The 25,263-nt window shown below is 37.1% G+C and overlaps 1 protein-coding gene across 3 annotated transcripts in view; it reads right to left on the bottom strand.

Annotated features, from left to right (window-relative positions):
- LOC120312286 (sulfate transporter-like) overlaps window positions 1-25,263 on the bottom strand; it is a 37,452-nt gene that overhangs the window by 9,147 nt on the left and 3,042 nt on the right. The window contains exons 2-4 of one of the 3 annotated variants that reach the window (XM_039352809.1): window positions 20,703-21,354; window positions 17,625-19,131; window positions 8,810-16,246 (exon numbers count right to left, since the gene is read on the bottom strand). In XM_039352809.1, coding sequence (XP_039208743.1) covers window positions 17,626-19,131; window positions 20,703-21,344 — 2,148 coding nt within the window. In that variant the 5' untranslated portion in view covers window positions 21,345-21,354 and the 3' untranslated portion in view covers window positions 8,810-16,246; window position 17,625. Of the gene's footprint in view, window positions 1-8,809; window positions 19,132-20,702; window positions 21,355-25,263 lie in introns of those variants that run through there. The other 2 variants (XM_039352818.1, XM_039352801.1) reach the window with 2 other exon arrangements.

The raw sequence follows: 25,263 nt of genomic DNA, 5'->3' as shown, positions 1-25,263 counted from the left end.
CCTTCCCATTGGGTTCCTAGGCATTCTGCTCTGTTAACATGATGGGGCCTTCACCCCCCCTTTCCAGGGAAGAGCTGGGCATAGCTGCTCAAAAAATCAAAAACCTAACTCTCTAAAGACAGTTCCGTACAAAGCAACCACTTTGTAAATGCATGGTAGAACATAAGAGAACAAACCCATCAGGACAAGATTCTGCAGTCCATCTGCATTTAAAAGACAAAGTCCACTCTTTTGAAGACAGCAAAGTCCAAATTTTGGAAAGAGAGGATCACTGGTTTGAAAGAGGGGTCAAAGAGGGGTCATCTATGTCAAAATTGAATGGCCCTCTCTCAACAGAGGGGGAGGGATATGACATCGCCAATCTACAACACAGTCCTTTCAGTAGTTCCAAGAAGGCTCCATACCCATTTGCACCACTCAGGTGATGTTGAGGACACAGATAAACCTCCAAGTGGCCTCAACGACTCGATAAAAGAATGCAAATGACCAGCTGTCTTCAAGGAATATAAATCCTTCCATTGGCCACCATCCAGTCAGAGCTGAAGAAGCTTCTTGGATAAGAAGCAAAATGCCTTCAAAGAAAAACAAGGAAGTCCAGTTGTCTCTTGAAAAAGCATCTTTGGGGCAACCGTGACCTGGATGACTGAGAATCTCCAAAGATTCGCTAAAGACAGTTCACCAGGCTACCAACCTAAAGGTGAATGAACTGTCCAGAACATCACTTTGCTTAGCTGCTCTTCACCATACTTGGTGATTTTGAAATATCCGTCTTTTCTGTTTCTGCTTTATCCAACATCGTCCAAACCCATCAAACAGCTAACTGGTAGGCTTAGGAGATGTTGGGGTTTAAGTATGGATTTAGCACTCTTTTCCAAATACTGTCCCTCTGCAAGCCAACTGATTAGTGGAGGAGAGAAATTTTGAAGGAACAATAGACCTGCCCTCAGTCCAAGCCTACTCAGCAACTACCAGTAGGAATTAGCAAGTTCTGATACACATGCTGTTCTTTTTCAATCTAATTATCTTCTTATAAAGCAGCAGAGGCTGGTCAGCCATCTGCTAAAACCCACCATCTTCCCAAGACCTTTCCTCATGCTATCCTGATTGATTCCTCATTAGCTACTACTGACTGTGACATTTAAGCAAGGAGGGCAGATTGAAAGGTAGAAGTGGGACTGATTGCCTACATATGTTAACAATGTAAGCACCATTCAGGATCAAGCCAAAATAGAGGCAATGGATGCAGAATGCAACTTGGCAGCAAATGTTATGCTGGATGGAAAGAACTTTAACATATCAGTAGAAATGGCTTGTGTACTATGTGCCAGAAGGAGGCACAATATTATTCTTAGCCAAATCAGTGCCTTCCAAATATTTTGGAGAACTCTCATCATTCCTACCATTGGCTGAATTGTTGGGATTTAAGGAAAATATAATCCAGAGCATCTGGAAGATACTAGACAAGACTGATCTTGATCATGACAGAATTTTAATGGCCCTTCCCAATCTAGAAACTTCCAAATATGCTGTGTTATTTTTTTCTAGTATTACCAAGCAATATTAGAATAGAATAGAATAACAGAATTGGAAGGACCTTGGATGTCTTCTAGTCCAACCCCTCATGCAGGAAACCCTAAACCATTTCAGACAAATGGTTTTCCAATTTCTTCTTAAAAACCTCCAGAATAAAAACCCAACAGTATGATTTTCTGCCCATAGATTCCTTTAAAAAAATAAAAATAAACCATAGGTAAAGTATTATTCCTTTTGCAACGTTAAAGCTTATTTTAGCATGTTATATGCGGTATTATATAAACCAATACCTTAAACAAATATAGAGCAAAGGGTTTTAACCTAACACACCTGTCTATGTTATATATTTTCTTCACCCAAGACTTTGTTTGAACTGGATCAACCCAGGAGTGAGTTCATAAGATTTTTATCTTGCTTGGAAAGTTTGGCAACCAGACTTGGAGAACATCCAGTTAAGCTGTCTGCCAGCTAGAAAAGGAGAAGGAGAAGCAGACTACACATTTCCCATTAGCATTTTCTAGAATGTTAAATTGTCAGGTCTTATAGAAACAAATATCTCAGAGGGGAGTCCCAGGGATTGGGGGGAGTAGGATAGTACATGCCTATGGTGAAGGTTGCAGTAGGGAAGAGACTGGACTATTTGGGGGCTGGAAGTACACATTACCTTTAAACACGAGGTTGGAGACTGTTACTAATACTGTGTTTTATAATATTGCATAAAAGAACCATTTTCCATTGATTTTCATCTAACGGGTGATACAATAGTAGTAATTAAAAAATAATGTTGAAACATTTCATTTAGATGAATAGTTCATTGGTGAAATTTGATTCTTGCTTCTTCTATTGTAGACTTGTACACGATAGTCCATATACTTTATAACTATGAACTCACTACACCTGGCCAGGGTGTGTATTCAGTTTGCTTAAAGTTACTAAAGTTTGCCTAACCCGGAAGATTTCCTTCCCAGATATTTATTTTTATTTTATTGGTGTACCACCCACTTTTCAAGACTCAGCAACAGTAAAACTGTCATGGAAACATAAGCATAAAATCATAAAACTGCATAAAAATAAAAGCATAAAAGCAAAATCATCACCTGTAACATGAAAAAAAGTTAACTATCAGGAGCAATATAAAATAGAATAGAGCTGGAAGTGACCTTGGAGGTGTTCTAGTCCAGCCCCCTGCTCAAGCAGGAGAACCTATACTGTCCCAGACAAGTGAATGTCCAGTCTCTTCTTGAAAATCTCCAGTGATGGAGCTCCCACAATTTCTGAGGGTAAGCTGTTCCACTGGTTGATTGTCCTCACAGTCAGGAAGTTTCTCCTTAATTCCAGGTTGCTTCTCTCTTTGGTCAGTTTCCAACCATTGTTTCTCTTCCTTCCCTCTGGTGCTTTGGTGAATAATGTGACCCCCTCTTCCTGTGGCAGCCCCTCAGATACTTGAACACTGCTATCATGTCACCCCTATTTCTTCTTTTCTTTAGACTAGCCAAACCCAAGTCCCATAGCCATTCTTCATATGTTTTAGTCTCCAGGCCTTTGATCATCTTAGTAGCTCTTCTATGAACTTTTTCCAAGGTCTCAACATTTTTTTTGTGATATGGTGACCAAAATTGGCTGCAATATTCCAGGTGTGGTCTTACCAGGGTTTTATAAAACAGTACTAATACTTTGCGTGATCTTGATTTTATAACATCCAGCATTTTCCATTACATTTTGCTAAGTGTTCTGCAGGAACAGAAGGACCATATCCTTTCATGGGTGATCCACATGAATGACCTATGCCATTTCACTATTATAACTAGGTCTAAAATGATACTGAAAGGAATCCAGATTATCACAATATCAGCTGTGCATAAATCTATTTTATGAAAAAGGAGAAGTTTTAGATCACACAGAGGTTATCCATAGTCTCTGGATCTAGAGAGGACTTTTTCAGAAAGGGAGACTCCTCCTGCCCTCTTCAAGTTGTTGGGTACAACAACTTCTTTTAAAAAAAAACATGGTCACCGTTGTATTCAGTGGTGACAGCTCAAACTGGCAGGAGGTAAAGAGATCCAACTCAGAGATGGCTTTCATAGTATTGAGGACTTTGCCCATTTCCTCATATTCCACAGGATCAAAATAATCCCATATATTATTAAAAAATGCTGCCCCAATTATCTTAATCAACTTTGTTCATGGGGAATCCAACTCGGAGTAAATGCAAACAAATTGAACCTCAAGATCCTTACAAATATGACACAGAAGCATTTACAGAGATTTTGCTTTATTTATTTAACATAATTTCTAACATCTCCATGCAACTCTGACCAAGTTGTACAGCAATAAATGACGTAAAAATAAAATCAAGTTAATACATTAAAAAAATTCATGTCTTAATTTTCCCCAAAGGTCCATGTGCCCTTAAACAAGTCACTGGATGATTTTTAGTAGCTGCAAGAAGGATGTAATATTTATTCTGGCTTGCTGCTCTTATCCCTTTCCTGAATTAGGATTTGTTTGATACTAATGTTCACTGTTCATTTTCTCGCTCAGTTGCTACATTTCTACATTTCTCTGTACACAGTAGGGCACCCCGGATCTAAGTACAGGGGGAGGTTACTCAGGAACAATTTCATGATGGCCATAAAATCCTGAGGCCTTCCTGAGCCGTATTGAGCTTATTTAATTTGAGGCTACTTTGTGAATGAAGTGAATCTGTTAAAATGCTGTTTGCCACAAATGCTGTCTTTAATACTAAGGGCGCTTCCCAAATCTTGAGGTTCTTTCTGTCAAATGTCAAGGAATCATATTGGTATAAGGGGCTATTTAAGCCATTGAGTCCAACATCCAGTTCTGTGCAAGAATCTTAGGGACTGTTTCTCCCCAGTTATTTCAGCCCACTAGATTTGGCAGAAAAAGCAATTTGCAGATACCATCAATTACATATCTACCTTGGGGTCACAGGAAACATACGTCTTCTGCCATGGCACCCAGTTTATGGAACATTTGCCCCCCCTCCCAAAAAAATAGATTAGATCCATCCCTTTTATTCTGGAAAGCCCTCAAGATCTGGCTATGTTATCAAGCTTGGTGCTTCCAGAGAACCAGATATATAATTAGATGGCTCCATTATTAAAATGACCATTTTATCCTTTTCTCACATAGGGGTTTATATATGTATTTTATACTATTTATTTCTTAATGTAGATTTTTATATTTTTATAGCTGTTGTTTTTGCATCTGTGGTTTTTATCCAATTGTTGTGTGCCACCCAGAGTTGCATTTGATTAAATAGGTGGCTATACAATTTAAGAAACAAACTCTTTAAAAACATCATCATCTAGTCCGAATAAACAAAAATCCATTCAAAATAGCAACTCATTAATTTTAACCTTGGTCAAACCCACCCATCCCCAATTTTATATTCTTCCCATTTTCTTGCACGAATTGCTAGTCCTTCAAATAATGTTCCCACACCTTACTTCTCATACTCTTCTTGTCTCTTCTCCCAGAATCATTGGCATCTGTAACAGATCCCTTTTATAATTCCAGTATAATAAAGTTACCTTCATTAATATTCACTGTTTTTTCTCATGACATCATTGACAACTTCAACAAGTCCCTTTTGTAAATCCAAGATAAAGAAGTTATCCACAACACTTTTCTGGTTTAATATTTATGTGTCCTCTTTAATTGTTAAATTATAAACTGGTTTCATTTATAAATCCAATTTTTCTTGTTTTTATATCCAATATATCCAGCATTCATCTTTCCCCCCCCTCTGTTCCCTTGTCTCTCTTGTTCCTTTTTCTTTCCCTGCAGGATTGGAACCTGTTTCTTCTGGGCCATCCTTTTAAAATCCAACTGGGCATAGTATCTTTTATGTCTTTTGTTTCTAGCAATCCTGCAGATTGCTTCCAATGTCAATTTCTGTCTTAAATGCCACCATTCTTTAATTTGATGCTTCTTTACCCAAGCTCATCAAGTGAAGTAAGGCATTCATTTCTATAATATTTTGACTTACTTTTTAAAAAATGTATACACGGTTATTTTCAAGCAGGAACAGAATGTTGCTAAAAGCTTTACAAGTTATTCCATTCCTCTTCACTAATGTTTTCTAAGATTCTACCGGTAAGAAACTGTTTATGTTTCTTGTTCTGTTTTTAGTCTAGCAATGTTCAGTTAAATTGAAATATGTTGCCTATTTGGACAGAAAATTTGTTAGGGGGTTCCTATTTAACATATACAAAGAGAGAGAAAGAGAAAAAGAAAGAGAGAACTAATACACACAACCAAATCTTACTCTCTGATTGCAGAGATATTGTCATCCTGCCCATGATGATCTTGGATTGAACCAACTGCTGATTCCTAGTATAGGTCTTAAAATGTGTGTGTGTGTGTGTCTGTGTGTGTCTGTGCGCGTGTGTGCATTCATTCATTCATTCATTCATTCATTCCTCCATTCATGAGTACAAGATGTTTCTTAGATACAGCTTATCTTAATAGTTTCTGGAACATGATGTTATCAGCCAACAGATGGGCAGAGTTATGGATCAGTCAGTAAAACGTGCAGAAACAAGATTTTTTAAAAAGTTAACCTTTACACAGCTTCTAAGTCCAATTAACCTCACATTAACTGATGCTAAGCAAAGGTCACTAGATCACTAGATCAGTTATATTAAGAAGTGCTTGTTTTGGGGAATAACTTCTAAAATAGCTCAGTAATACCAGCAGAAACTTGCTGGCTTAGATTGGTTTTTGTTCTGAGCCTGTTTAGGCAGCAAAGAAGCAGTCCCGGCTCAAGCCATATGAAATTGAGGCATTGTTTACTTGACGAAGTGTATTATTCAGTCAGGCATTCAAAATTATGTTTAGAACAAGCTAATGGCATTATCTGCAAATGTTTTCAGTATCTCTGTTGTGTGACGATGTGAATCCACACACATAACTGCCTTAGATAACTAGAGACAGAAGGGCTCATATGGATGCAAACATCCAGCATTAATTTTTCTTTCATTTAGAAACTACTGTTAAACATTGGCAAGTTCTTCGTGGATTGTAGTGTATTCTGAAAACTACAAGATCATGTTCCATCTTCTAAATCTAAACTCTTAGCGATCACATCAATAGATTTCTCTAGGAAGATTTGTTGGGTCTTCCAATGAGGCATCTAGGTATCTGCTGTAATTGAGTCTTTCTACCTCACTACTGCTTGACCTCTTATCTATTCTTCCACCTTTCTCATTACAGACTGTATTATAGTCTTCTTCAGAGAGCTAGGTCTTATCTAAGTATGATAATTTGAATCTGATCATTTGTACCTTGAGTGAGAATCTGGGTTAATTTGTTCATAGATTTGTTTTCTTGGCTATTGATGGTATTCTCAAGAGTCTTGTCCAACACCAAAGTTCAAAAGTAGCAAAAGTAGGAATTCTGGGAGTTGAAGTCCACGAGTCATAAAAGAGCCAAGGTTGCCTACCCCTGGCTTAGATCATTGTTCCATTAAATTCTGAATCCAAAACATGACAGAGAAAAGACCAACATTGTATATTTAGTGCAATTAAAACTTAGTGTATGGACTCAGAGTGCCACCTTATGCTATTCTAAATACTCCACCCCACCCAGATACCTTTCCCTTAGAAAGACTCATTTTTAACATCAGATCTTATACAAGGAATAGATCTCATCTGGCCCTTTGAATAGAATCTCAGTACAGGTAATTGTAATGAACCTGTTTTTAATGGCTCGAATCCTCTGTTAAAAGATAGCTTCGGAACTTAGTTGCAATACAATTACACTGATTTTAACTGGAAGAGAACATGTTTTTTGTCATTAGCATCCAGGTAACAGCAGGACATCATCTAAAAAGCTAAAAGAACAGCTATCTCTTGTAGTACCACAGTGATGAGGACACATGTCAAAGGTGACACACCATGACGTTGAATGACATGCCAGCATTCACCAACACTCAATAACAATTCCACTCAAAAGCATGTCCCATTTTCATGCAACGTTTGGAGGCTGCAGAGGCTTCCCAAGAATGGGGTGTGCTCTCACTTGGCTTCAAGAACCTGCAAAAATTGTGCAAAATTGTGCTGTGCTTTCATTCAGTTTCCAGAGGCTACAAAAGCCACATTCTCCAAAACAGCTTCAAGAACAAAGACTTGTGTAACCTGGAGCTGCCTAAAGTGGGCTACTTGAGCCTTTCAACAGGAAAAGAATATTGCCTGAAGGTAAGTGGTATGCTGCAGATCCTGGAGACCACTGTGCCACAAGGGCAATTGTGCTGGCTTGCATGATTTGGGGAATGTTGCAAGACAGGCTTTTTGAGTGGCAGTGATGGCACTAGGGCTGAAGTCAAGACCTGGGAATCTACTTTATGTCCAGCCTCTGCACCACCGAGTACACTATTCAGGATGGCCTAGATGGGGGTGAGGGAGAAAATTAATGTTCAGGATCCACTCTGGATCAGTCACCAGGGCCAGAAATTTAGTTTTCCAAGCTTTTAGACTCATGCTGGAGCCCATCCTCAAGGAACTTCTCTCTAGCGGAATATGTGCTTTGGGCTGTTCTGGGTTAGCAGTGTCGAGGTCATCTAAATTTTAGAGCAAGCTGTTCCAGAAGGCAGACACTGCCACTGAGAAGGCAGTCTGCCAGATGACATTGCTTTATAGAAGGGACTCATAGCATGCTACCCTGTTGGATTTACTGGGAGAGGCAGATTCAACTGGAGAGAAAATAGCCCCCAAGTCAGGGGTCCCCAACCCCCAGTCTGTGGACCAGCACTGGTCCATGGCATGCCAGCAACCGATCTGCACAAACAAGCTCAGCCCCATCCATGGGATGTAGGCAGCACACAAAACATACCACCAGTCCACAGAAAAATGTTTCTCCATGGAAACGGTCCCCACTGCCCAAAAGGTTGGGGGCTGATGCTTCAAGTAACCTATCCCCATGCCACAAAGGGCTTTATAGATGAAAACTGGCATATGAATTGCACCTGGAAGCCGTCTGAGACCAGTGCAGCTCACAGAAGAAAGATGTTATGTGGGCAGACTGTGGTTCACCCATAATTACCACTACTACTTGCTGGGAGAAAGAACTGGTATAAAAGTGGTAGCTCCCCTTTTCTTATTGTTTTAAACTGTGTACTAACACTGTGACTCATACAATAATTGTACAAACATATCCTCCAGCTGCATCCTATGATTAGAGACACGCTGCATTTTTTTGCATTCTGAAAAGTTGCTCAATGGAACTGCCAAAAGAAAAGCGAACGACAACAACAGTAATATAAAATATTTTTATTGGTAAATATTTTTATAAAACAATCTTATGAAAACAGATTCAACATTTTCTGAGACATTTGAAACTCGCAAAAGATACTAAGTTTCATTTTCAAATGGCAAATAGCAGCGTACAAAGCAACGGTTGCTTGTCATTTCTTTGGTAGTTAACTTTTACACTTTGTATCTTTGCTATACAAAAAAGACATAATATGCAATTGGACAAAATTTAACAAAATCTTTGCTTTAAAAATGCCAGTGTTTTGAATTGATAGTATCTAAATAACGTATTAAAACCCAATATTATACAGGTTAGATTGTGATTAGTGTTTGAATAATGCAAATTTAGTGCAAATTTTAAGTTGATACAAAGTCAGATTTAACGTGACTCAAAATTCAATTAAAGCGAGGCCAACATGTACAAAATAGAGGCTAGTGCATGCTCAGTTGCAGCTGGAGTTTTAAACGCTGCTAATCTTAATTGTGAGAGCCTGTTTGATGTACCTAGAAACCAGGAGACTGTGAGTTCTAGTTCTAGTCCCACCTTAGGCACCAAGCCAACTGGGTGACTCAGGCAATCACCGCCAATTCAACAGAAAGCTCATTGGTTGAGTGAGAAATTCAAAGCAGCAGTCCTTGAGACTTGTTAACATTTTAACCACTACAATTCATGGGCATCCTTAATCATCTTTATTTCTAGAGTTGTCCAACAATTTTGTCAATTAAAAAAAAATATGTGGGCAGTTTAGACATTTACCATTGCACAGAAGGCAGAAGACAAAACCTCTTCCTATTTGCATTTCTACTTATTTACAAATACCTTTTACTGTAACTTGCTCTTCATTTAGGAAATTATATTCAGATACTGCAAAGTGCACTTTCCCTTAGTAGATGAGCAGATGCAATGAAACCTTATTGTAATGTAAAGTTAGACAAGGAAGAAAACTATACTATTCTCCTGCTTTACATATGACAATAAAAAGTTGAAATAAAAGAATGTAATGCATATTTCCAGTTATAATTTTGTATGCAAAAAATATTATGCCTTCTTTTCATATGCTGTACCTTAATTCTTCTATATTTTCTACATAATTAACAGAGTTTTAAAAATAGCTAATTGAGAATTGTATTTGTACAATCATGTAGGTGGCAAAGTAATTAAACATTTTATCCATAATGCAATGGATTTCTTATAATTTTTGTAAAGCAAATGAAGTTACATCTTATTATGATTTCTGTTATTTTTCTTAGCCTTCTCACCAATTATGGGTGAGAGTATAATTTTCTTCCTTTGTAATAACTCATTAGCTTTTTTAAAAAATTGGCATGAGACATAAAGATTTAATTCCCTATCTCCTCATATTACTAGCCAAGAATTTAAGCACTCTTCTTAAATTTAAGCACTCTTGCCTCTGAAAGTACAAATAAGAAAATATGAGTTCATTACTCCCAAATCCCGTGGTTTTATTTGTTTTGCCATAAACTTTTCATTTATGTCATCTACCCATGTCTTTGGATATTGCACAATTTTCACAAAAAACAAATAATTGAACTGTGGCCATATTTGCTGATTTGCATATTGGTCAATACCCCACTAATCCAATTTTGTTTTATTTCATTTTCAAGCAATAATTAACAAGATTGCCCAACGATAAGCATCTACAATGTACAATAATATTTCTCCATAACAACATTATTTTTGCATATAAAGACAATTAGAAATTTTCCATTCACAGAAAAATCCTGTAGTTCTGATGTTGTACAAAGAGCAGCCCTTTTCCTTCATTAAATCAATATTAATTTGAGAGCATTTAAATAGTGCACAACTATTTTTCTGGTTTTTTAAAGGCACAATTTCAAAATAGCCTGGAAAATTAACCACTCTTTCCTAGACATGTTCTATGTTCTTCATTCAAGCTGTCCTATGACATATAAATGGCAAAGCTAATGAAAGTGCTTGAGTAATGAGATACTAATTTTCAGGGCTCTTAAGTGAAATCCCTGAAGCTTTATTTAGATTCCAAGTTGTAAAAACCCTTGTAAATGAAATAAGCAGAAAAAAATTATAGCATAGATGCTAGACATGTAATTAATCTCTTATAGGAATGAAATTAAAATATCAGTGTGTTCATTATTTAATCTCAATTCCTAATGTTGTTCTGCAGGGATATGGAACAGGGATGACTTTTTCCTGAGCAAAGCAATCTCCAAAGAAGCCACTTATTATATGCACTTGACATTTTGTTTAGGAAAAGCCCAAAAGATCTGATTGGTATAATTTATATAGTCCATCTGATGGTCTTAATAATATTTTATTATATTTTAGCCCTTTTACAAATATTTTGAAACTTTTACAAAATTAACATAATGAAAACGTTTAAAAGATTTTAAGTGATTATTTAGCAGCAATATGTAACTTTTGTGGTCCATTCCAAAACGTATTTGAGGCCAGAGCACATAATACATTTTATGTGTTAATTTCATCTACATAAGCACATGTGTTTTGTTCCACACGTGTTTAACAATTTTCCTCTTCTGTCAAATTAAAAAATACAATTTGGTAATCATTTTTGGAGGTCTATGCATCTGTGTTGTATGGGTGGTTAGCTCAGTGAAAAAGTCATTTTTTATGAGAAGCTCCAGATAAGATGTAAATAGAAATCCCTAACCCTAACCCCCCCCCCCAACCTTTTGGGTACCAGCGATAGGTTCCATGGAGATAAGTTTTTCTGCAGACTAGAGGGGCCATGCTGCCTGAATCCCGCGCACATGCAGATGGGGCTTCACTTGTTTGTGTGGGCCAATTTCTGGTGCACCGCAGACTGGTTCCAATCTCTGGACCGGCGGTTGGGGACTTCTGCTATAAACAATGTTTAAACAACTCTTTTATTTTCAGTTGTATCACACTGGATAGAGCTAAGTAACTCATAGCATCCTAAGGATCATGATACTTTTAGTAAAACCTGAAAGACGAATGCAATCTGAAGGGAATCCAGCATCCAGCAAATTGCTATTTATTTTTGTTTCTAAATATCTAATTCCTACAATTAAAGTCTGATGAAACTTCAGAAACCCTTGTCCCTCAATATGCATTTGCTTATCTACCTAATTTATATATTTTGCTGAGTTCGAGGTTCCAGGATTAGTGTTCCATTTCATCACTTCGGTAAAAACTTGATTTATGCTTTTGTAAAAGAGTATGTGTTCTTCCCTTTATGTTTAAAATAGTTGGCCATATATTATGTTAAAATTAGATTTTCATTCGGATTACCTTAGAACAAGATCCATAAAAAAGACATATTAGAAACCCAATCCAAAACATATGGCCAATATAATTTTGACTGCAAAGCACCCAAAATTAGACAAATGCCAACTTTACAAGAAACAGAGAAGTACTCCTATGTTATTATCAGACTATTCACATCATGCATTTTTATCCATAAAAAAGGAGGCAGAAGAACATACTATACATTGCCATATATTGCATTTTACTGGACAAAAGAGGAAAAGAACATAAAAGGACAACTGCTCCATGACTCTTTAATGATTAGTTTCACCCTAAATAATTTAGAATTTTAATTTGAAATATTAATTGGTTTAACATTTTGCAAACCAGCAACCTGTAAATAACATTAGATGTAATTCTCAGCATTCTCAACTATTACAAATTTTGATGAGGATTTTACCTTATTACCACATCTTACCATATTAAAGATGACCTCCTAGGATATTTGAAATTCCCCCAAAATAGGAGAGGGCTCCCAAAGCCATTTTTCAATTACACAATGTGATTGCTGAAAATTAATAGCTGAGAAACATTGCACTGTAAGTCTTCGAGGTAGATTTAGAAGTTATAAAAAGCAAACATACAGCATATTCCTTATAAAACCAAGACAGAAAAATTTAGCCCTGCTAATCTATATGAAACAGCCTTTCATTTGCCCAATAATCCTGGCCCTGTGGCCTTTCCTTTACCCCAACCCAAATATTAAGTGCAGTCCGTGAAAATGTTACTATCCTAATCTGTAACAAAAACATCTGGCAAAAAAGAAGACATGGATTGTAGATATCTGGAGATCTACCCCTTAAAAAAAATCAATGGTATAAAGTAAAAAAAAAAAAAATTCCCTATTTTTAATTCTGCACAACTGCATTACAACAGAACTTCTAATGAACTATCTCATTTAAAAAGAACATACCAATGTACAATGGCTAATAGAAACAGCAATCCAAAGAACTGCAATTAAACATTTAGTTTCTGTGAACTGCTTCCAGTGTTGGATTGATGTTTCTAATACAGCACACAGCTGTTCAAATAATAATGATTATCACCTAGAATAATGTATAATGGCAATATCTGGAATACATAGAATTGCTTAAAAAAATCAAGCAACTTCATTTGTAGCAATGAGATTCCCAATGTAGTCAGAGAATCAACTCTCTCTCTCTCTCTCTCTCTCTCTCTCTCTCTCTCTCTCTCATGCCGTTATCTTTTACCAATTATCTGATGGACTCTGTCCAGCGAAAAGGTGGTTTGGAAACAAGTAGCTCTATTGTGGCATTTGAACCATTTCAACTGTATCCATTGAATTCATCATTCCCCAGAGTTAACCTTGCTCTTCTCCCCTCAGGGCAAGGAGGCTATTAAATAAATCTGTGATGGCAGATGATAAAAGAAAGGCACACATGAATATGGTACTATTAGGATAATAAGTGAAATTTTTCTGCAAAAGGCATCTTGCTGTGCATGATAATAAAGATATGGAGCATGCCTTGTGGGGAAAAATTGTAGCAGTTTTTGAAAATACTTTTGCAAACGCAACAGTCACTGAAAAAATAAATTAGCAAAGCAGATAGATAAAAAAATAATGGCTATATTCATTGCAAGTCATTTCATGTCTCTTTTGGTCTAGGCCACATCTTTATGTTTTGTGAAAAAGCAAATATTAAAATTACTTAGGGCTAAGTAAGACAGTGGCAAAGCAATTAATGGAAAATATTCAAGTAGGAATACTTACAAGGTTTATGGTTAGAATCTTGTAAAATCCAAATTAAAATTAGTAGTATGACACTAATAAAAAGTATCATTTTAAAATATATTCCATTACTGAATGCCAACATTTATAGTGTATTAGATATTCTAGAAGCAACAGAAACAGCTATCAGCAGCATCTCTAGGATAGAAATAACTGAAGTCTGATGGATTAGCAAATAGAAAAATTCTCTGTAAAATTAACTTGCATTTTATCTTAAAAGATTCAAGCAGGAGAAAAAAGTATTTCTCATTAAAAAATAACATTTCTCCAATCAGATTAATTTTATTTAGGCCAGGTTGGCATTTACACTAAGCCATGCTTTTTGCTTAATCCTAGTTTACAAAGTAGCTGTTAATATTAAATATTAAGGCAGAAAATACTGTAACATGCCTTTGTGAAATGTGTGAACCTATTAATTGTCTGTTGAATTTTTCTGTTCTTAAATCTAGACTTCATGGAAAATAGCTTTACTCCTTAAGACTATTTTCCATACTTATTTTTGGAAAATCACTGGTACTGGTAGACTCCTACAGTAGTAGCAATTTCCCTTCTCTGGATGCAACATTGAATGGATTTACACTATGATTCTTTCAGAAATGACTGGTTGACAAATATACCTATTTTCTTTGAAAATATCTACAGAAACACAGCCTGCTGTCTCCCAAGAATGCATTCATTCAAGGACAAAATATTTCTAAGGAAAAAGGTAATCACCTCAAGTGAAACAAAAATCCTCCATCAGAATGTAATATAACTGAAAGCAGTAGAAACTACTTAACTATGATTCTTTTATAATACAGATTCAAACGGAGGAAGACCTGTAATTCTGACATAATATATCTGCAGTTCCTTAACAAGCTAAATGAAAACTACACAAAAACAGTTGAAACAGCAATAGAGGAGGGAATGGTCACAATGAAAACCACATAATTTTCAAACCAGTCCAGTAAACTAGATATCATACCAAAATTGGAAGATTTGTGGGCCTTTTATTTGAAAAGGCCTCCGATCTACCAATTTCAATATGTTTACTGCAGTGTGATTTCCAGTTGTGCATTGTATTTTAGTAGTTATGAGATGAGAATGTACATTGTTGCCTTAATAAGACTTCGCTATGATGTTTTTTAATACTTCACAAAATCAAATATTTTTAAACAATGAAAGTAATTTTACGGTATTTTTTTAAAAGCCAAGAAGCCTCTTCCTAAAATTATAATCTATTATGCAGGAATGGCAGTGAAAAGATGCTATTACGTCCCAGAAAATGTAAACAAATAAATGCATTCAACCCCACTGCAATTTACTATATCTTTTGAAGTTAGACATGGCCAATTCTTAGTCTTTTAAAAAAAGTCAAGCAGATACTTCTCTAGTAAATTGTGCCACCTAGAGATTCAGCCATAAATTACAAGCTGCATGTAAAAGCAAGAGGCATATCTTTGTCTCCCTTAATTCACAACATTAGGATTTAATATTAACAGTTGCAACTGCTGGCAATAAACAAATGAAAACATATTTGCAAACAGAACTTCTCTTAGCAAGACACTATAGTTTCCATAGTTTAGGTGGCTTTTAGACATTTGATTAAATAACCCTTTTCGGCTGTTGGGCATGTTTGGAATTTTGAGATAAAGTCATGGGTGCTCTCACAAAATTGCTGTTAATATGGCCACAGCCAGTTACAAAGCATTTATTTACAAACAAATTATAGTATTTTACCTTCCCTTACTCTAGAGACAACCCATTTACTTATTTGAGATTTTTTTAAAAAATCCAAGTGGGGAACAGAGCCCAGCCCAGATGCTGTGGCACTGCCAGGCACTTGGCCATTTATCTCTGGGTTACCCAAAGTCACACAGGAAAGGAATCCTGCATCAAGAGCTATTAATTGCTATGGTTTCATAAAACCTTCAGGATGCCAATGAACGCAGAAGACAATAATAATGCCTTCATGTTTTATTGATGAAGATCCTTCTGACCCTTTTTGGAAATGTTTGTGTAGAAGAAATTCTGACTGCTATTAATCTTATGAATACCCATGTCTTCTGTTCAAGTCAGCTAATATTTTTTTTCAAATAACTCAGAAAAAGGGGAAGTTTCTAGGTCAATGAAATAAGTTTAAAATTTTTCATTTAGATTTCTTAATTTCAAATTTCTATATATTTTGTGGATCTTAACTCCTACATTCAATTCTAATATGCAGCAAATATTAGAATTAGAATATTATATCATACTTTGGCAATAAACTCTGTAACCTAATAAACATTTTACCTTTGCCGTTATCTATGACAGATCTCCATTTTTCCAGAAGAGACTATAAAAGAATTCTTCTTTAATAATGGTTACAGTCCTTTTCTTTTGTGCCAAGAACAGCAATGCAGAAATCACAACGTTTCTTTATAGCTAATGAAAATGAAATTTATTTTCATTCTCAAATACCCTCAATACCCTTTATGACAGACCTATCACTGTAACAAATAATGGAAAGGAATCTTTAAGATGTGTCAATAATGTTTCATTTCATTTTCAGTTAATATTTCATATATCTATCCTGAGAATTTCAAAACAATGTACATGTCTTATTTCTGCAAAGTTTTGGGGGGACACACAAAAAGAAAAGTATAATGAAAGTCTATAGTCTACCAGTAAAAATGATTATTCACTAGATCCCTTATTTAATAGTAGTAACTAATTGTTTTGATGGGCGGACAGACAGACAGACAAAGAGCTAACATGTTCTAGCTACCTTGGCCATCATCCGTTAGTTTTGCTAAAAGAAGAGTTAGTGTTTCTATTTCCTAAATAAAGTCTAAACAGACTAAGTATCTACTGCACAATATGGCTATAACTTAAGAACTATTTATAGGTGCTTCATACAGTGTGTTTCACCTAACATTCTAAAATATGTAATGCTCAATGATATGGCCTTTAGAACCCAAATGAGGCATACAATTGGTTTAAACACAGCTAATGAAATATTTTTCAAAACTCAGGTTCATTGCAGAATTCAGGTATGCAGATATTTGCAGTCATTTCTTAACATAAGAAAAATCACAACATAAATTGCTGTCTTGAATTATGAAAAAAACTTAACTGAAATTGGCAGTTGAATAAAACATGGTCTTCACTCTAAAGCAAATGGAAATTTTGACAGGAACAGCTTCCCTTTCTTATTCTATTCCCATGGCCACCTAATTTGACGTACAGTTTATTCTACATTCAGTAATGTGGGGCGAGGTTTCTAAAGTGGGACAAATGCCCAAATCAGATGGATTTCCATTTTTCTGAGATCTTTCCTCCCCAAATAGTATACCATAATTCATACATACATAATTCAGAACCATTTTTGAGAGGTACCAATGGAGTTGCAAGAAGGGGAGGGTACAAACATAAAGAAGCAGGATTTTTTCCTTTCACAAAAGGAATACCCTGAACAGTGGTGACACTACCTGCCCAGCAGTGTGGGAAGAACACTTTTGGCTCTAAAGGCATCCAAACCAGATGGGTCCACTTTGTGATGCCCATTAAACTTTTGAGTGTTTGTTCTTCTGGCCAAGCACAACTTACGAGTGTAGTTATCCACACCACTTCAGGCATAGGATTCATCACTACTTTTTCAGTGCACCATTCAGCAGTGCATAATGAAAGGTACAAAATGAATTTGTTTATAATCTTGTATTATCAACAGGTGAAAAAAAAAGCCCTTTATAATTTTGTGAGATACACAGTATATATAATGCCCAGCATCATTAGTCTCATTAAACAGGAAGCTTTTACTTACATTAGATTTCAGAGGAACGGTTGCCGTTATGCTTATAAGTACATAATGCATATTCCACAGCTTGGTGCACACTGTGGAAGAGAAAATGCTTCTCTCCTTTTTTAATATACTCCCCTCGCTGCAAGGAGTCCCTCACAGAGAGATTACACTGAGCCAGCAGCACTTGGATGCCAATTTCCCCAAAATCCCTTTGAACCTCCTTGAGTGTATGAATCCCTGCTGTATCCAAGAACTGCACTGCACAACAGTCTATTACTAGTGTATGGAATGTGAACTGCTGAGAGACAAGCTGCACCAAAGTTTCTGCCTGTTTCCTATTGGCACCATCTGATTTTTCAGTGTGTTTTTGCTTTTCTAGTTTTCTCTTTGCTGCCAGTTCCAATGAGGGATTGACTCCAGCCTTCTTGTACAGCATGGACTTAAAGTTCTCTTTGTTTGCATAGTATATTGGTGCTTCAAAGCGAAAAATTCTGATGCCTGCCTCAACTTGAAGGCCACTGTAGGCAGGGAGAGGTTCATAGATTTCAGAGTCTGGTACCAGACCAAGTAGCTGTCCTTCTGGATTTTGTGTCCGTAGAATAACACAAATCATTGAAAAACAGACCCCAATAAGAAGGCCAAGTTCAGTGCTTATCAGTGCTGACGATAACATAGTGACAAACCAGATCAGTGTGTCAATTTTGCTTAACTGCCACATTTTTGGCAGGTCAATAAATTTTCGCAAGGCTGCTTTGAGGTTGATAATGATTATGACCGCTAGCACACACTTCTGGAGTGAATAGAAGAGGGGAGCAATCACAAGGAGAACTAACAAAATGACCAAGCCAGTCACCACACCAGAGATCTGAGTCTTGCAGCCAGTTGCATCTTTAACTAGAGTCTTGGCAAGGGCCGCGCTGGTTGTGAAACAATGAAAGAAAGCCGGGATGATGTTGCAGAAACCAATGGCGTACATTTCCTGGTTGGGTTTAACGGTATAGCCGTGTTTCTTGGCAAACATCTCTGAAAGAGATACAGTAATGGCAAAGCCAATAATGGCTATGGGCACTGCATCCATAGCCACGCTAGGAATTAGACTCCAATCTGGTGATTGTGGTGGTAGAAATCCAGTTGGTATATGCCCAGCCACACTGGAATCATATTTCTCTTTCAGCTTCCCAAAATGAGATGCCAATGTGGCTACTATGATCACTAAAAGCTCAGTGGGCAAGGGAGCCTTAAGTTTTGATTTGAACCGCTCATTTAATTCTTTTGCTGGAATAAGAACAAGAAGGCACAAGCAGCTGGTGATGAGGTCACATGTGTTGGTCCTATGGATGTTTCTGAATATGTTTATCCATGTATTTAAGAGAGAGCCAATGCCACTGCTCCGTGGAAGGTTTAGACCCAAGAGGTATTTGGCTTGGGAGGTAAGGATGGTTAAGGATGCACCAGTAACAAATCCGCTGAGCAAGGAATCAGAGAGGAACACGGAGATAAAGCCCACCTGGAAGAGGCCCATAGCAACCTGAAGACAAAGGCCAAAGATTAGATGATACTTCGGTATTTACAAAGGAAACGAGGCTGAAAGGTGAAGTCCATGTTATTAGACAGGTCTTAATATATTATGCTATTAAGAATTACAATTAGCTTTGTGTTTGTTTCAGGTTCTTCAACATGTTTCATTATTATTATGAGAAATTTCTTAGTTTTTTTTAAATATAATTCTTAAGATTGCCAATAGTTTTTTAAAAGCCACTTAACCTTATATTGTGCATAACTGTGATATGCATATATTTGCTTTGATATAAATTTTGTCTGATGTTGAATATGCTTCTTGAGGATGAAGAGGAAAGTTTCTTTTTTTGCTATCATTTCTATGAGGGACTTATCCCATTTTTTCCATACTATATCTCTATCTACGTAGTTACATCTGTATCTCTGTCAATATCTAGATCAGTGTTTCTCAACGTTTGTGTGACGGCGACCCCCGTCACACAAACGTGCCACGCATGCGCGGCGCGGCACGCATGTGCGGCACCGCCCCCATGCGTGGCGTGCATGCGCAGTGCCGCCCCGAGAGGGGGAAATGGCGGATCGCCTTGTTTGGCGACCCCCGTAAAATGGTCTATCGACCCCAAATGGGGTCACGACCCATAGGTTGAGAACCGCTGATCTAGATATTTCAGCTATAACTATATCTACCTCTTTGTATCCGGTTTCTCTATTTGTTTTATGTTTAATATAATCCTTAATAAAACTATTGGGAAGAAAACCCAGAAGCCTATAGTCACTTCATAAATATCTTTTGTCCATCCTATTAATCTGGAAAAAAAAACATTAGTATTGGAAGCATGCAATGAAACAAACAAACAACAAAAAAGGTTCATAAGATCTAGCATGTGGACTTTTGTCGTTATCTACTGGTGGCTCCTTAAAGGAACTGTATCTTTACCTGGGATTGTATGGTAGCCACAAGGCCTCAGTTCATGAAAAGGTATTAAGGATGAAACATACTACCTTTATCTGTTTTGCATCCAAGTACCTCTGTTCAGATCAATGATCAATGATCCTACTCCTGGGAAAAACAAGCAATATAACATGTATCTAAAATATTTTTAAATTAAATTTGGGAATATGAAATAAGTATTTTTCCCAAATAAATTTGAAAATTCAAGTCTAACCAGGCCCAACCTCTTAGACTCACAGATACTCATTCCTTTAATTCAGGGGTGTCAAACTGCTGGCCCACGGGCCGGATGCGTCATCTGGAAACCACACTTACCCTATTGCCGGCAATGGCAAAACTGGCCCAATATGTTGCACGTCATATGACGTCACGAGTTTGACATGTTTGCTTTAATTGCCTTCCATAATGGGTCCCTTCCTGCTGTTTGGAGATTACAGTGCTTAGAATTGCAATCTATTCACTGTTACCACATTTTTTACCCATCTGTCTATAGGATACAAGAGGGAGAAATCTAAGCTACAGTTCTTATATCTACTTACCTCCAATTTTGCATACTTGCAAACTAAGTCCCCAAAAGATAAAGAACTGATCGCAGATGAAATGGATCCCCTTTAACTGCAATTTCTTACCTGATAAATCCCAGCTACGAAAGTCACAGTTGCTCCAACAGTAATTGCATAGCAACTCCTATCACATACTTTCTGTGAAGTCTGATTGGCAGTCCAAGACACCAATGTGTCATTTATGAGGTCATTCATATCAGAATGATAATTGCTAGAAGCAACCGATATTGAATCATACCCAGCCATCTGCAATTCACGGTCTACCACTTCTCCCACCATCAAGCAGAGTACACCAAAAATGCCCACCGAGATATGATGGGAAGTTCCAAACAGAAAATAAATGATGCTTGCAAAAAATGATGTATACAGGCCATAGATAGGTTCTTGGCCAGCCAAGAGGGAATAAGCAATGGACTGTGGAACTAGCAAAATTCCTACAATTATGCCAGACATAAGGTCACCCAAGAAATACTCTTTCAGTTTGTACTTGGGGAGCCACGTCAGTACTGGGAGAAAACTGAAAAGAAGATCTTTGGCTTTAGCGGGGCTACAGCTGCAATTTTTCTTCAATTTCTTTAGCATGTAAGCCTTAATATCTGTACTTTTTCCTATATATTCTAGAGATATACTGGAATGATCATCCCCTTTGCCATGAGTCTCCTCTGCCAATTCAAGCGTCGGTTGGACGTGATTGGCTTCTGCTGCCATCCTCAGAGATCTGTAGAAAAATGGAGAAAAAGATGTAAGATTTCTACCCCTAACCCATATTCAGATAAAAGTCTTATTAAGGCAAAATTCATACAAGCAATTCTGGAAAAGATTTACCAGTCTTCATCCAAATCAGGACTAGCATCTGTAAATCTAAATTATACCATTAAAACATGAAGCACAAAAGGAATATTTGCAGTGGACATGAGAACAGAGCTAGGGGTTCAGAATCTATGGCTGAAATGGATAACGCTTTGATGAATACTAATTGCATAATTTTCTGTAAATTAACATGAAGAAACAAAACAAATAAGGAGCATAAACTGACCTAAAAGCACCTAAAGCCAAAGAACATAAATGGAATAATTTTTAAAAACCCACTGAATGCTCCATACAACTGAAAAAAAAACACTGATGTGCAAATTAGTAAAAGTGGCGACAAACACACAGGAAGTCTTGCATTATTAGACAGTTTGTGGACTGGATGGTCCAACTAAGGACACAGTTTTATCCTGCTAGAGGGCCAGGAGGAATGAGGAAGAATTAGTAAGAATGCAGAGCTCATTTTCCCCTTTGCAAGGTTTGAATCTACATGTTCAGAAAGAGTGAAGGAAGAGTGCAATCCTTTACTTCTAACTTCAACTGCCTGGTGTCTGAAACTCTATTTTACATTTGCCTCCTGCTTCCATACAGTGTAAGTAACATGGGATCTCTTTTGTATCTACAGAATAGACCTATAAGGCTGACTGCATTGGATTAAGTCATGATTGGACTAAGGGCACATGCTATTTAAAAACTTAAGCATTTTAAAACCTGCAAGACTGATTGCATTGGACTAAGTCATGATTGGACTAAGGGGATATGCTATTTATAAGCTTAAGCATTTTTAAACCTTATATATTCTGGGGTAATCAATATTTTTAATCTAAATTGAATAGTAATATAAGGTGCCTAATATTAATATCTTTTTACAAAAGATATACCAAGGTAACATGTTTTACTGGTTATTCCATAAGAAATAGTAGATGTAATATAAGGAATTTCATTTCCGCTAGAGACTAGGTCAGGGGTAGGCAACCCAAAACACTCAAAGAGCCACTTGGACCCGTTTCCCATCAAAAACAAAACACCGGGAGCCGCAAAACCCTTTTGATATCTAAAATGAAGATAACACTGCATATATCCTTTTTTACCTTTATTATAGGTGTGTGTGTGTTTGTGTGTGTGTGTGTGTGTATATATATATATATATGTATATGTATATGTATATGTACACATTAAAAATAAAAGTAAAAATATGACTCTTGGGAATATCCATACTATTAAAACAATGATCACCAAGAGAATGCTTTAAGAGAATAAAATTACATACACACAAAGGTAAAAAAGGATATATGCAGTGTTATCTTCATTTTAGATGTCAAAAGGGTCTCTCTCTCCCTCCCTCTCTATCTGCCCTTGGTCTGCCACTCCTCTTCCCCCACTCTCTTTCTTTCTCTCTCTCTCTTTCCTCTCTCTCTCTCTCTCTCTCTCCCTCCCTCCCTCCCTCTCTCTCTCTTTCTCCCCCCCTCCTATCTGCTGCTCACCTGGCAAGCTTCAAGATGTTGTCCAACAACCTCCGGGGTAGGCAACCTCGACTCTTTTATGACTCATGGACTTCAACTCCCAGAATTCCTGAGTCAGCCTAGCTGGGCTAGCTAGCTCTCTCCTGCCCTTCCTGCTTCCTGCTTCCTTCAGAGACGCAGCAAAGGGAGGAGCTCCGCCCAGAAAGCTTTTCAGCTCCTCGGAGAATACTGTGAGTACACTCTCTTTTACACACACACACACACACACACACACAACACACACAAACACACACACACAGGGAGACACACACACAGAGAGAGAGAGAGAGAGAGAGAAGCAGAGAAGTGCAATTGCCTGTATCTGTCTCTCTCTGCAAAGGCAGAGGAGGCTGGGAGCCACAGGGGAAGGCTCAAAGAGCCGCATGCGGCTCCGGAGCCGCAGGTTGCCGACCTGTGGACTAGGTAGTCCACAACTTTCTGCTATATGTTTCTTTTACAATTATGGACTGCAAGAATTGTATTTACAGGAAGAAACATAAATATTTTACAATGCTAGCTACTCTGCAAGGAAGAGGCACTTATATTTTGCACATTACCCAAGGAATGTGAATCAATATGCAAAGGCAGTGGTGGGATTCAAATATGTGAACAACCAGTTCTCTGTGTGGATGCCGTTTCCGGAAGTCCATTCTGGGCCTGGCCAACAAAAAATTAGTTACCAGTTCTACCGAAGTGGTGCGAACTGGCTGAATCCCACCACTGTGCAAAGGATATATGATTCCACAGTGAATAAATTTTTAAACTGTAGTGTTTTCAAAGCATGCTCTTTATATGAGTATCTATTGTTTACACTACATATTTTTGATTTTCATCTTTTCCTATGAAAACATCAACGTATGCAAATCTTTTATTTTAAATATAATTCTGGATGATAGCATCTAAGTGATCTTGGCTGACTTCAAAAAGCAAAGCAAGACCAGATTTGAATAGGATAGGATAAACTGGAAACAAATATACACATGTGCACACATTAGAAAAAGAAATTGGTAAATCATTTTTTTTTCTGTTGGCAAGAAAACTTCATAAGAAAACTTATGCCAAGAAGTTGTAAGGAATCAAGTTTCATTCAAAAAGATAATATAATATAAATATACATATTTAGTGTGCTGCTTTTTTCCCCTGAATTTCTATACAATTTCTGTACAAAGGACTGCTTTGAAGTTAAGATAGTGAAATTAAATTGTTTGTGTGTGTGTGTGTGTGTGTGTGTGTGTCTGTCTGTCTGTCTGTCTATCTATCTATCTATCTATCTATCTATCTATCTATCTATCTACACACACATATATACACACACACATACCATCGTATACATTTGTCTTTAGCCTCCCTGTTCTTTCTGATGGCTCCTGAAGCATTCTTCTAAATTCAGTTGTTGAATTGTCCGATAACAATGAAATGATTTCTTACTATTTTGAGGCAGGAAGCATACCAAAATAGAGAGATCCAAACCAATGTGGCACAAATCTTAATTTCACTATCTTGACTTCAAGCAGTCCTTTGTACAGAAATTGTGTAGATTCGGGGGGTGGGGGAAGCAGCACACTAAATATTATGATCAAAATACAAGCAATGTCATTAACTGGCTCCTGTTTCGCTGATATTTGGACTTATTAAGTTCATCTGGCTGGTCTTTGGCTACTGATTATGCTGGTGGCTTTCTCTTATTTTCACTCTCATTCCTAATAAATTACCAAGAACACATTTTCTCTCTTTCCACATGTATACGAAAAAGAACCAGTGGATTGATTTGAGAGCCTCTTGTGATGTTTGTATCCCTATGACTAGAGACTAAACTTCAGCAGCTGTGCTTAAGAGAAAGCAGTCTTTCTAGAGAGGCAGATTATTATCCAGTGTGTTTCTGCAGATCTCCTCTATGCTTGCATAAATCTTGCAAGATTTTGGGAAAACAAATATGCTCTTACTAGCTCTTTGCTCTTCTAAATTTAAGAACACAAAATGGGTACCCAGTTGCAAATCTACATGGTATTTAGCCTAGTTCAAGAGCCTTGAAAGTACTTACAGTGAAACAACTACATGTTTGTCATGTGAAACCTAAGGAGTGTCTGTGTACAGTAATAGGCTTCCAACATCAAGGAAAAAATGGTTTATTGGGAAGCTGCCTGGCACGAGAAGCTGGCCTGACTACATTTCACCTTTATATGTCCTAGTATGAAATATTTCATTGTGTACTATAAAAAAATGTCTTTCCAACATGCAAGTAGCTTATTGCATATAAAATAAAACCACTTAAAAGGCTATGGCCAGCTCAATTTCTAGCAGAATTGCCCATTTAA

The sequence above is a fragment of the Crotalus tigris genome, unplaced genomic scaffold (genome assembly GCF_016545835.1).
Source record: "Crotalus tigris isolate CLP2741 ecotype Arizona unplaced genomic scaffold, ASM1654583v1 scf7180000017568.12009008, whole genome shotgun sequence".
Taxonomy (NCBI): Eukaryota; Metazoa; Chordata; class Lepidosauria; order Squamata; family Viperidae; genus Crotalus; species Crotalus tigris.
The sequence above is the reverse complement of the archived record's forward strand: the minus strand, read 5'-3'. Positions and strand labels throughout refer to the sequence as shown.